The 12,408-nt window shown below is 38.5% G+C and overlaps 1 protein-coding gene across 23 annotated transcripts in view; it reads right to left on the bottom strand.

Moving 5' to 3' along the window:
• Positions 1–12,408, bottom strand: part of mbl (muscleblind) — a 128,271-nt gene that overhangs the window by 25,806 nt on the left and 90,057 nt on the right. For 10 of the 23 annotated variants that reach the window (XR_001769989.3, XM_017143905.3, XM_017143906.3 and 7 more), the window contains exons 3-7: positions 10,862–11,032; positions 10,261–10,443; positions 8,091–8,324; positions 2,304–2,576; positions 588–629 (exon numbers count right to left, since the gene is read on the bottom strand). Coding sequence is in view for 20 of the 23 variants with exons in the window: in XM_017143905.3 (XP_016999394.2) it covers positions 588–629; positions 2,304–2,576; positions 8,091–8,324; positions 10,261–10,443; positions 10,862–11,032 (903 nt within the window). In the remaining 3 variants the exon portion in view is untranslated. The remainder of the gene's footprint in view (positions 1–587; positions 630–2,303; positions 2,577–8,090; positions 8,325–10,260; positions 10,444–10,861; positions 11,033–12,408) is intronic. The other 13 variants (XR_011418036.1, XM_070213432.1, XM_017143911.3 and 10 more) reach the window with 5 other exon arrangements.

Raw genomic sequence — 12,408 nt, 5'->3', positions numbered from 1 at the left:
ACGAAATACATATGAAACGAAACGATTTCTTCAAACTGAACCAAATCAGAAACGAAAAGGAAATCAAAACATAGGCTGGAGTATACATAGTTTTGCAACTGAATAAATCGAAGGTGCGTGCAGTTGGGTGGAAAATTGGGAAAAGCGTTCGCAGTTTACAACTATAGAATAGTTAGTAAGTGAAATGAATAAGCTTTTAGTGTTATTGATTTATTTAATTTATTTATTTTTGTGATTTAAAATCCGATCGGTTTTGATATATTTTTTGTGTGCATAAAAGCGTTGATGTTTTGAACAGTGGTTGGTAAGATCAACTCTTCAGTTTTGGTTATATATTAATTAAAATGATATAGTTATTTAAGAAGCAGACCAATGGCCACGATTTGTCGATATATATATTAATCAAATTCGATTGATTTTGAAGGCATGCGGCGTTCATCGATAGTTTGGCTGGTTAGTTATATAACTCTATAGCTTTTTAAGGTCTATAGCCTTTATAGTGTATGTATAGTTGATAATTTTTTCTAGACGCGACTACTACTGAACGTGTACTGTACGATTGTCACTCAGTTTTTGGGAGTACTTACGAAGTTTTCATAGTAAAATGAACCAACCGTTTTAACATCCATCTTTTTTGGCATTTATCGATTGTTGTTGATTATGCGGTTAGTGTATGATTTGTTGTTGTTGATTGTTGTTGGGTTATCATTGTTTGATTTGATGGTCAGATCGGATTGGATCGGGGTTAGCACACACACATATCGCATTTCGCAGTTATTATTATCGGTTTCAGTTTCGATTTCGATTTCAATTTCGAAAGACAGTGAGATATAGTAGGTGGTGGAGTTTTTGAAACGAACGCAAGAGATATTATATGGAATCGAAGAAGAGCAAATGAAGAGGAGAGAAGAACACAAATGAAATTAGTGGATATATCCTGGGCACAGTACAGTGGCAGTATTATAATGGCATTAATCAGATACATATATACATAAACGGGTACACGGATGGTATAATACTTAGTCCTAATAGGGTGGCAATGTGATGTGATGTGTGTGGGCGTGATGGGCGTGATGTAAACGGAAAACGGGGGTGGGGGCGGGATAAACAAAGTCTGCAGGCTGCTGGCTGCAGGTGGTTCGGTGCATGTTCAGCTAATTAACCAGGAAAAGCACTTAAACAATTAAGCTCGCGAATGCAATCAGCAGAGGCGGTGGCAAGTGGCAGTGGCAGTGGCGAAAGCGAAAGAAAGAAACTTACAGTTACCGCTAAAGGTATATCTACGGACTACAGTTACTACTACAGCCTTGGCAATTATCGGTTAAATCATTTTAATTAACACTTGGCAGGGCAAATGTGCTCGTGTTGTGATTGTGATTTATCATATGCCACGTGTAATTGGTTAAACTCGCTCTTGCCATTGCAAAAAGTGTGTGTGTGTGTCTGAATGTTTGTCTGTATTGATTAGTGTGCGAGTGTGTTTCTTGGTGAGTGTTTGCACTTTTGATATATCGGATAATGACTTCATTTTGTAAATTAAATGCCGGGGGTTGTGCTGCATCCATTTCCAGTCGACCTGGCCATGCTGATAATAAACGTTAATTGATGGCACTTTGATGTGCATGTGACTGACTAACTGAGTGGGCGGGCAAGTGAGTGATTGAGTGAATGAGTGAGGGACTGATTAACTTAGGTGAGGTGAAAGTTGAAAGCATTTCGTTTCAAGTACCGCAAAGTAAGGGGGTTTTGTTTACGGAGGGTTCATAATCTAAGTGGTTAGTCCTGATCAGTTTTAAGTTAGTGGCACTTTGGTTGGGCATTTAACGAAATATCCATTTAATTGATTTTATAATGAAAGTTAGCGGGATTGATTTTCAAATCCATTTTTATCATGACTTTTTAGTGAAAAAAAATATTTTTCATTTATTATTTTGAAAATTTTAACCCGATTTGGCAGCAGGACTTACGTCCCGTTTTTTTGGGGCTTTATTCTATTAGATTAGATTATAAGCAAGTTGGATAGTTTGGAAGCAGCGTCTAAGATCTTCAGCTGTTTAAATTTCTACTTAAAAGTATGATCTTATAGCGAAGGTCCTTCGTGGGTCCGCGCCTAAAAGCATGCAACGAAAAAGGCAAAACTAACTAAAGCAGTTACAATCGTCAAAACCAAGGCAAATCAACTATAGATTTTAGATTTTAGAGTTAGGGAAACAAAAAATCAAACTTCAAAACAAACGGAAAAACTTGAAAACGGAAAATCGAATAACGAAAAACACAAACAAGGTGAAGGAAAAGAAAAATACCAGTGGAAACATATCGGTTGTGTCCGCCGCCCGCTTCTTGCCCACTTCCAGTGTGTGAGTGTGATGGTGGTGGTGGCCCATTAAACCGGCGGCGGCGGCAGCGGCGGCGGCAGCAGCGGCGGCGGCGGCAGCGGCGTTGTTTGTGGTTGTTGTTGCTGTTGTCGAGGTGGCTGCTGCGCCGGCGGTGCTGTGGTTGTTGTTGTTGTTGATGTTGTTCAGCTGGTGTTGCAATTGTTGCTGTTGCTGGTGATGGTGTGCCGTCAGCGGTGAGGTCTGTGTGTGCGTGTTGGTTTGTAGGTTGTTTGTTCGTGCGTTTGTGTGTCAAACATTTTTGGAATTTTTTTTTCGATTTTATTTTTGGAAAATTGAAATCAAACGAAAATTTCACACAGACACCCATTGAGAGGCAGGCAAAATATGCAAAATTATTAAAATATACGAGCATTTGAATGATGTGTCCATTAGTTGAGAGATTCCAATTTGAATTATTCAAGCGGCAGTGGTGTTGGCATTTTTAATTGTTTTTTTTGTATATTTTTAATTTTTTTTTTCGATTTCCATGAATTATTAATTAGTGTGTCCAATTTTTTTTTTGTTTTGCATTTTCCCAACAAATTATGCAAGTGTGCATTTGTTTGAGTTCATTTTTTTATGTTTTAATTCGTTTTCATATTCGAATTTTGTGCATATGTGATTGTGTTTTTTTTTCACCATCCATCGTTGAAGCAGTTACAGTGTGTGTGTGTGGGTGGGTGGTTGTTTTGTGTGTGTGTGTGTTGGCACAGGCGAACAGATGAAAAATACATAATAGTAGAAGAGTACGGAAGTGTTTTGATATCAATAAGTAAATAAATAGAAAAAATCAAATTTTACGTATATATAGATTATATTCGTAGAGAGAGTAAATATGAATAAATCAAGTAGAAATCAACGGTAATCCAAATAAACACGATTTCCATTTGATATTGAAAGAGCCTTAAATAAACGTTACACATACCAACTAAATGTTAATAATTTCGATTAATATTCATTTGGCTTGTTATTCGGAAAGAAGCGTAAATCAAGTTAGTTTTGTGTGAGTGAAAGCCTTGTTTGGTTAGAGAATCGTTTCGGAAAAAAGCTTGCGAAAGCCAGAGCAAAGTGTAAAAGCCTTGTTTTTGTCTTACAGTCTAAAACTTATCCTTTTCGATGGTTATTCTTACGATCTAACTTAGGGGGGTTGGCAAATTGATGAACTTGCCAACAAAATCACTCGGTTCACCAATTGATTCGCCACCTTTTGACTAGACACATTCGCATTTGTGATTTGGGACTCATAAGTTATGTATAAATATACCTACCGATGCATCGTTGCTGCTGCTCATTCATAAACAAGGTGACTAACTCGGGGTAAATGCAAATTAAACAACTCTGTTTGTGGATTACGGGACTTTGAGTTTGATTTTCGTGGTTAGTGTTTTGGACTTGGGAATTTTCGCATATCCATTCTGACCCAGTTTCGGTCTCGAAAACCCCTTGTACACTTTTAATTCCCCGGCAAAGTTGCGACCCCAATTTCCGTACCCATAAATTTTGCTCTGCAGAGCTCAATGCTAATGCGTTTAACACCGCAATTGGGTTTTAGCTCTTGCCCGATTTTCGCCCCTTACCACGAAAGTGGACCCATGTGTGCCTAATAACCAAGAACCACAAAATAAAAATAAACCAAAACATAACACAAGCGCGCACACTGGGAAAAAAGGCTTGGCGTACATATTTGGGCGTAGGTCGCATGAAAGAGTGCACAAATTTGCATTTAAATGGGGGAAAGCGAAAGAGACAGTCAGTCAGAGGTGCAAAAGAGACGGCCAGTTGGCCCGACCAACACGACTACTCCTTTGCTTTTTTTCACCGCTCTTTTTCTCGGCTAGTGTCACTGGCAATGAATGCTACAAATGGATTAATTCGCTTGGGCGCGACAACATCGTGGGGTGTTCGCCAAATATACATATATATGTATGCATGTATGTTCATTAGGGCGGTTCAGGCAAATTTTTAGGGTCCTACTTTCAGCAGCTTTTAAAGAAATTTTTAAAATAACTAAAGAACATTTACTTTAAAGAATATCACTCATACGCACTGTTGTCGTTGACCGAAAATGTATTTTAATCTGGGTGGAGTGGATTTAATCGAAAATAGTTTTCATTATATTCAAAGGATATCACTAAATTGACAAGCTTTGAAAAGAAAGAATACTTTATTTTCTTCCAAATTCTAATTGGTTTACGTGTCGTATGAGTAATTTTTAAGAAAAATGCAAGACCATCTTTCAATAAAATGTTGTAGTTTTGAATACAACCACATTTAAGGATACGGATAAGAATTTTTTGACCACCCTAATGTTCCTTCATATATATGGAAATATACCCATTGCTGGAGGTGTGTATATCGGGGTCGAGTCCATAAAAAACCAGCAGGCCGCTCGGGCAGACTCCGCCGGACAATTCATTGGCATGGAAATCTCTGCTTTTAGTTAATTTTCCGGTTCAAACGTTATCCGGGCCGGACTAATCCATGTCGTCCGTGTCCCTGTCCGTTGGCCTGTCCGTAACCCTGTCCGTATACGTATCCGTGTCCTGTACAGGTTGACATTTACATTTTCGGTCGGTTCGGTGGGAAAAAAGAGAGCCCACTCCTGTAGTCCTCCGATTCTGATTCCCCTTCAGTTTCAGTTTCACTTTTCCTCCGGCCTTTTTTCTTTGGCCGAGATGCTCTTGTCACGCTTACATGCGAGGATTATAGTTCTGTGGGGTCGTTCGTTGCGGCAGGTGGCATATTTGTGGGGAGATCCCCCCCGTCGATATGGGGCTTTTTTTGCTCCTCTTCGTTTGCTGACATATGGGGGACGTTTCGGTGACCCAGAATGCCAAACAGCAATCATAATAAACAAAACTTAAACGCTTATCAACGGACAGCAACAATAACACAGGGAAATTATAGGGGGAAATCATATATGCAAAGGCGGAGTTTTGTGTGTTTGGTCTGTTTTTGTGGTGTGGTTTTGTATCGTCTGTCGATTGGATTTGAATATATATATAAAGATATATAACGTATATAACTCGATAATCAGCTATGGGGCTTGAGGGGTACATTTAAGGATATTATTATATGAGTTTGGGTATTCCTTAAAGTCTGACTACAAGTCAAAGTAAAAAGAATAAATGGGAAATCTTGTTACTTTGCAAGTATAATTTATTTTTATATACAAAGGATATTGGTAAAATATTATAAAGCAAAGGCGTATAATATTAACTGGAAACAAGTCTACGAAAAGGTATTAACAATGAGTTGAAAATAGCTATGAAATGAAACAGCAGCGCTGCATCGGTTTTTGTATATATTTCTTTAAACAGTTCCAATTACTATAACTTATTGTGCTAAAGATTGATGTAAAATTAACCCGCTTTTAAAATTCGGTTTCATTACAGGGGAATATAATCAAGCATCAACATTTTGCGGGATATCAAAATAATGCACGATAAAAAAAAACACACACGGTAGACAGGTGCAATAAGGTAAGCGTTTAATTCCCATTTTTACCCTGGGCCTGTAATCACATTAAACGAGCACCCATAAATACAATTATCGGCTCAGGGGAGTGGGTAATGTCAACATATGTGAAGGGAAGGTATCAAAGGACATTTTCATACAATAATCACGTTTGTCCTGGTCGTGGGTCCTGGGTCCTGCCCTTCCGCTCGACGAGAGGAGAGCCTCGATTGAATTACGCCTAAAATGCTGCAACAATTTTTCACTTTATGCGATATTATGCTGCAATTATGTGTGTCATTTTCACCACCCCCTCCCTGTCGCTTCACTACCCCCCGGTTTTCCCGGCCTGGCCAACAAGGACAGCGTTGTTGTTTGTTGCGTCAAATAAATTTCCAGCAGAAAGCAATTAAGTCGCGAATTAAGTACGGCGCATAGGACACGCAGCCGGGAAACACGGATACAACCACGTATGTACAACGTACGTGCCCATGTGTGAGTGCCGTGTTGGCCCGGCTGCCTCGCTTTTCCGCTTTTCCTCCGCTTTCCTCCGCATTTCCCCTGCTCAACCTGCTGCGTGCTCAAAGTTTTAACGCGTTGTAATAAATGTTAATTTTGGCCCAACGAAAATCAACATTTATGGCGTGTTTTATGTGAGCTTCAACATATTTCCCGTGTTTCCCGGATATTTTCGGCCCCAACTCTCCTCGGCAGGATTATGTTCTTCCCACATTGCCCCCACACTCTTTGTTTGCTTTGTGTCTGGGAGGCATACTTAAAAAATATAATTATTTATTGATCTACAAACAAAATTAACATCTAAATGACGCCGCTGAACACCCTGTTTGAATGGTGTCCCACCGAATGATTGTTGAACATTTCATTTGCCCAGGACAAACATAATTATGTTCATCCAAATGAATTTTCAATTAGCCATAAAATTGTATTTAATGCCTCTCCACTGACTTATTTTCATTGGCAGACCCCGCAGAATAATATTTTAAATAGCATCGCGAATGGGAAAAATACTGTGTATTAAAATTTTAAAGCTTTTGTCATTTTATATCAAGAATAAAAAATCAGTACAGATTATAATGATTTTCTACCAAGCTACTTTTTTTAACAGCTAATCCTAGACCTTTATTTTAATTTAATCACTAATAAGTAACAGAGATTCTATTAAAATTTATGGAGAATTTTTGAGTGCATAATCCAAATGTGTCACGTTATATCAGGCAGAATTATTCGGTTCATTGATTTGAATTTTTCTATATTTTCAATATTTTCCGGGGACGAGCGAATTTCGCTTAAGCGTTTATTGCACATAGCCAGTGGCAATGTCATTGAATATGCAGCATAAATAAATAGCATAATTTGTGTTTTACAAATTTGTACGATTACACACTTTTTTTTCGTTTTTGTTTGCAGCTCTTAGGGGGAATAACAGTTATTTGTAAAGAGATTTCGTGTGTGTGGTGGGCGTGTGTGTTTGCATAAAGTTAATTAAATTGTTTGCATGCGGCATTAACTTCTAATTAAATTTGCTTTAAATCCATATACTAAATATCAATGGGAAGAGAGATTTACCAATAAAATTGAACGGTGAATTTGGCACGAATTTAAGGCAAATTTAATCAACTATTTCGAACTAAGCAGGATGGCCTAAGGTCATCGTTGGCTAGATATATATACAGGAGATATATATAAATATATTCATATATTTGTGTGGCGTGTTAGTGCAGGAGTAAAATTCTGTGTTGTATTTCTCTGTTGAGGTTATTTGGAGAACATAAACAGAAAATGCTAGTGGGGTGACTTTTTCACAAAATGATTTATAAATTCTTTAAAGATTTTACAATATTTTAGTTATGCCATTAATACGTCAAAGCAGCTGTCCTTTTTTTGATTTTAGTTACTGAATTTTGAAAATAATTTACATTTTATTTTCAGAGAGATTTAAAAAATTTTTCATTTAAGCCCAAAAGTACGCTGAAATTGTTAAAATTTTGAAAAATTCTCTTCATTCGACTTTATATTAAAAATCATTTTGTGAATCGTCGCGTGGGCAAATGTTAAAAAAAAAATCACTTTCGCAGTTAAATAAAAATCAGGGAAACCATAAGATATTTAGGCAGCACAGAAGAACACAACAAATAAAAACAAAGGAAATCAAAATAACAGGGCGGTATAAATCGATCGAACGCAAACGCAAAGAGAAGGTTCGAAAAGTATAGAAAAATATATAGTATATAGCCATACCGCAGCTGCAGCAGCGACAGCGGTGGCGCGTGTTTGGGCCGCTTTTAATTGTGCCTGTAGGTGCAGGGGGGGATGGAAGTAGCGGCAGGGGTCGCGTGCGCACCTGCCCTTCACGGCGTCCATGCAAACCGTTATCGAGCCGTCGTCGTGCCTGGCGACGCTCTCCTGCGGATGGGCGAACCGGCACTCGGATTCCGCCCGTTTGCAGGCGCCGCGCAGGAATTCGCGGCACACCTTCAGGATATTCGAATATTTCGCAATCATCGCATCATCGATCGCAAAACACACACACAACACGTGAAGCCCGCACATTTCGACGATCATCGGTGGGTTTTTGTATTATTTTGTGGTATTTTTGGTTGGGTGATCAGGCAATATATATATCAGTTATCGTTATCAGGTGATATATTTGTTATCGATTCATTTGGATCGATTCGATTTTTGTAGTTGCAGCGCACATCGGTAATCGGTATCGGTATCAGTTGATTGGTTGATTGGCGGGCGTTGGCAGCGGATAGCAAAAGTGGCAGCAGTTGTGGTTCAGAGTGGTTCAGTGGTGTTTTTCGGTTTGGTTGGTTGGTTTGGTGTGTGTGTGTTTTATAGGCGGAGAAGGTGTATGTGTGTGTGTGTGTGGAGTGTGTTTTTTGGAAATAATGGAAGGATATTCAGTAACAAGTTCATTTCTTTTGGTTTTCATTTTTTACTTTAGTTATTATTGTGGTTTATTGTTTAGTTTTCATCAAAAGAAAAGTTAAGTATTTGCGCAAAAATATATATATTTTCGATTTGTTCCAAGTCAAATGGTAGGCAAGATTTGTTTGTTTTTTTTTTAGTGGTTAGAGCCGATACAGATGCATTTCAAATTTGTTTTTTATTTGTGTTAGGTTTTTGTTTGATTAGGTTTTTTTTTGCGTTTTACTTGCCTCTTGGAATTGGTTTTGATTTGTTTTTTTTGGGGTGTTGTTTTTATTTTTGCTTCATGCCGATTAGTTTTCAATTTGCATATTTTTTTGGGTTGGTGCACTTTTGAGTACGAGAAAACACAAGAGGAACACGTAGCACAAACATAACAAAAAGGAACAACGAGAATGCAAGGATTATTCGAAATCGAAATCAGGAGTAAACAATAACACAAAGACGTTACGGGGAGCTCGGGGGTTGGACTGTTTTGTAGAGAGTATATTTCGGTGTCTGCTGATTCTAAGTAACTAAGGAGGTAGGATATTTAAGGATGGACAAATATCTTGAACTGAATCTGAACAACTACCAAAAGTCTATGGTACAAAATATCCTCGGGGGGAATACGAAAAAGTCTGCTACTCCTTAACTTCAAATCTACAATGATTTATCTTTTTTTGAGAGCTAAGGGATTTCGCTAAAACTCTATGGAGGAGAATGGGATGAAAAAAGGAGCTTCCCTTCCGCTTGATCAGAAAAATCAAAATAACGATAACGATTTACTATAACGGGAAAATCAAAATCAGAAATATCAGTGCAAAGAATTCTGCAATTTTATTTGGATAGTTTTTCTTGGGCTTTATTTACAGGGCTCGTAAGCTTCCTAGAAAAGCTTCTGAAAAGCAGCTGCTAGGCCAAGCTGCAATATTGTGCGATCGACTCGTTGGTCGATCCTTACTAATTCGTTTATATTATGCAGATAAAAAAGATATTAAGAAATATTAAGAAATTAAGAAGAGAACATCGAGATTGGGTGTCTTTATATTTGGTTTCAATTTGGCATCGTGTTAGACAAATACGAATGTGTGTCAAAAACGTCGAATCAATTTCTGGTTATTTGGCGAATTATACAGTTGATTTTGGTCGCAATTTCAGTTTGATCTTTTTGGCAAACTCAAGAGAACTCAAAACTCTGTACAATGTTTTTTGTTTTTTCGTTTTTAGTTCGCAATACTTTGTATACGTAGTTTAAGATTAATTCTAATTAGAAATGTAAATATATAAATACATAATCACATGCCACGAAAAAAAAACATAAGAACGGAAACAATTTTCGTTGCGTGTAAGTCTCTCGCCGATGGCGAACAAACAAACAAATTAAATTAATAAACACAAAGTAAGCGTAAATTAAATCGCATTAAATTGACTTCCTTGGATACATAACATATATCGAGGTATATATATAACACTGAAGCATCGGGCCGAAACTCACCTCTAATCTGTCGGAACGTGGTATTTTCTGCTGGGCCACCTGCACTGTTTGGGGCACCACGGGTCCCAGTTGGGAGGCCACGGCCGAGGGATCCGGACCCAGCAAGGTGGGCACCAGGTGTCCCGTTGTGTAGTACGGACTGTACGAGTTGGCCGGAATGCCGGTCAGATAGGGATTTGTGGCCTGCAAGAGTGGGTAATCAGTCATTAGGCCATTTATCAGTGTAATTCATCAAACATTTTTCAACAATCAACATTCCCCTGTCGAAAAAAAAAGAAAGCCTCGCCCTAATGATGGCTGTCGTTTAGCTGCAAATCCACAAAAACCATGTCGCAAATTATTTGGGAATTAATTTTCGATTTGTTATAAAGCGGAAAAACCCCTTTCCCCCTGCATGAATAAAACATTCCTCTTTCTCACTCTTTGACTCATTTTCGCGCACTTTGAATTCCTCTCTTTTTTTTGCTGGTTGGTATTTCGGATATTCATGGTAGCGGTAGCGGAGAAGTTCTCTTATAAATATTCATATTTTCAAAATGGAAGCTTGGGACGGGGGAAAAGCGGTGGAAATTCAATTAAAGTATTAGAGAGCGGCACTTACCACGGTTGGCACTTGGCCCGATATGACCGGCTGGCCGGGCGCGATGCCCATCTGTTGCATCAGTGCATTCTTGAGGGCCAAATGATTGCGTCCATTTATCAATAACTGATCCTTCAGATGCTGTGGTGGATGAAAATATTTGCACGGCGGTTTATCACGATTACAGCGGCCCTGCAAAAGAAGAAAATTCGAACGGGAAATGTTTAGCAAATTTTTCCACTACAAATATAGCAGCTTCATAAATTGGCGCCCAACTGACAGGCTGGCCATAATTCACTTTCGATTACTGGGCAGTGGCAATTTACCGAGCGTGTTGGGCGGCCAGAAAGTGCTTTTGTCGCACTAAATAAATTACTTGAAACAAATTTATGTTAATGTCTTCTATTCCTGACTGCGGCTCTTGTGTTGATTAACACAAATTGTTGTGCTTAACCTTAATGCCCGGGTTGTTTCTGGTTCGTTTTGCAGAACTAAATACAGATTCATTTGGTTTTATTGAGCAAACAAAAGGGATGTTCTGGATTTGATTTCCTATTTAAAATCTATACAAATTTATTGAAATTTCTTAAGTTTTCCCATTTCGGTGCAAATGCCACGAGAACTGACGTAATATGTAATAAAAAATATCTCAAAATCGGTTAATTTAATCGCCTTTCCCCATTGAAGTTGTTATAATTGGGCGCCATTTAAAACCAATTACACTTGCCTGCTATAAGCCGGCTTCTATGTAATTTCAGTTATCCTTGGCATGACTCAGAGCTCTGAATAACTTTATGTTCGTGCTGTCAACACATTTTGCCCAAGCCCAATCCCAAAAAAGCCAAACCAATTAACTGCATGCAAGAGCCGTTGCAATTTTCCCTTCGGGGCAAATCTGGATTCCGGAATGCTCATGAAACATGGCATCGCATTTTTCCAAGCATATTTCGGGCTATACGGATCGAAATTCGTTTTTAATTGCGAAAAAGTAAAATTTCACTTCATTAGCACGTGTAATTGTGGCGGCGGATTAACGCGGCTCACTCTCTCATATTATTTTCCTTTTTTCCCTTCCTTTTTTTTAAGTCGAAATGTCAACAATAATTATAATGACCAAGGGATCGAAAGGGGGAGATCGGGGGAACTAATGCCCCCAGATGCATGCAACATGGCATGTGGAAAAGGGATTTCCAGGAGAAAACGAGGGCAGGCCAACTGGCAAACAAATATGCATGTAAATTATATTTAATTCAGAGCAAATGAAGTTAACAAATATTTGCATACAGCAAGGCGACCGGCGACTCAGCGCTGAGTAAAAATGAGTTAAAAAAGGGATACAAAAAATACGAAATTTATATGTAAAAGGGGAAAATTGTGTGTGCATAAATTGATTGTTTGTCCTGGCCAGAGAAGAGAAGGACAGCAAATATCGGGGAGACAGAGAGGGCAACTGTAGCACAGAGACATGCCAACTCGTTTTCGGTTTCCTTTTGTGTTTTTCCCCTTTTTTCCCGCCCTGCTGCTGATGGCATTTACAATTTATGACGCCCTGAAAGCTGTACAAGATT

Source organism: Drosophila takahashii, chromosome 2R (assembly GCF_030179915.1).
Source record: "Drosophila takahashii strain IR98-3 E-12201 chromosome 2R, DtakHiC1v2, whole genome shotgun sequence".
In the NCBI taxonomy this organism is placed as follows: Eukaryota; Metazoa; Arthropoda; class Insecta; order Diptera; family Drosophilidae; genus Drosophila; species Drosophila takahashii.
This window is presented reverse-complemented; position numbering and strand designations above follow the sequence as displayed.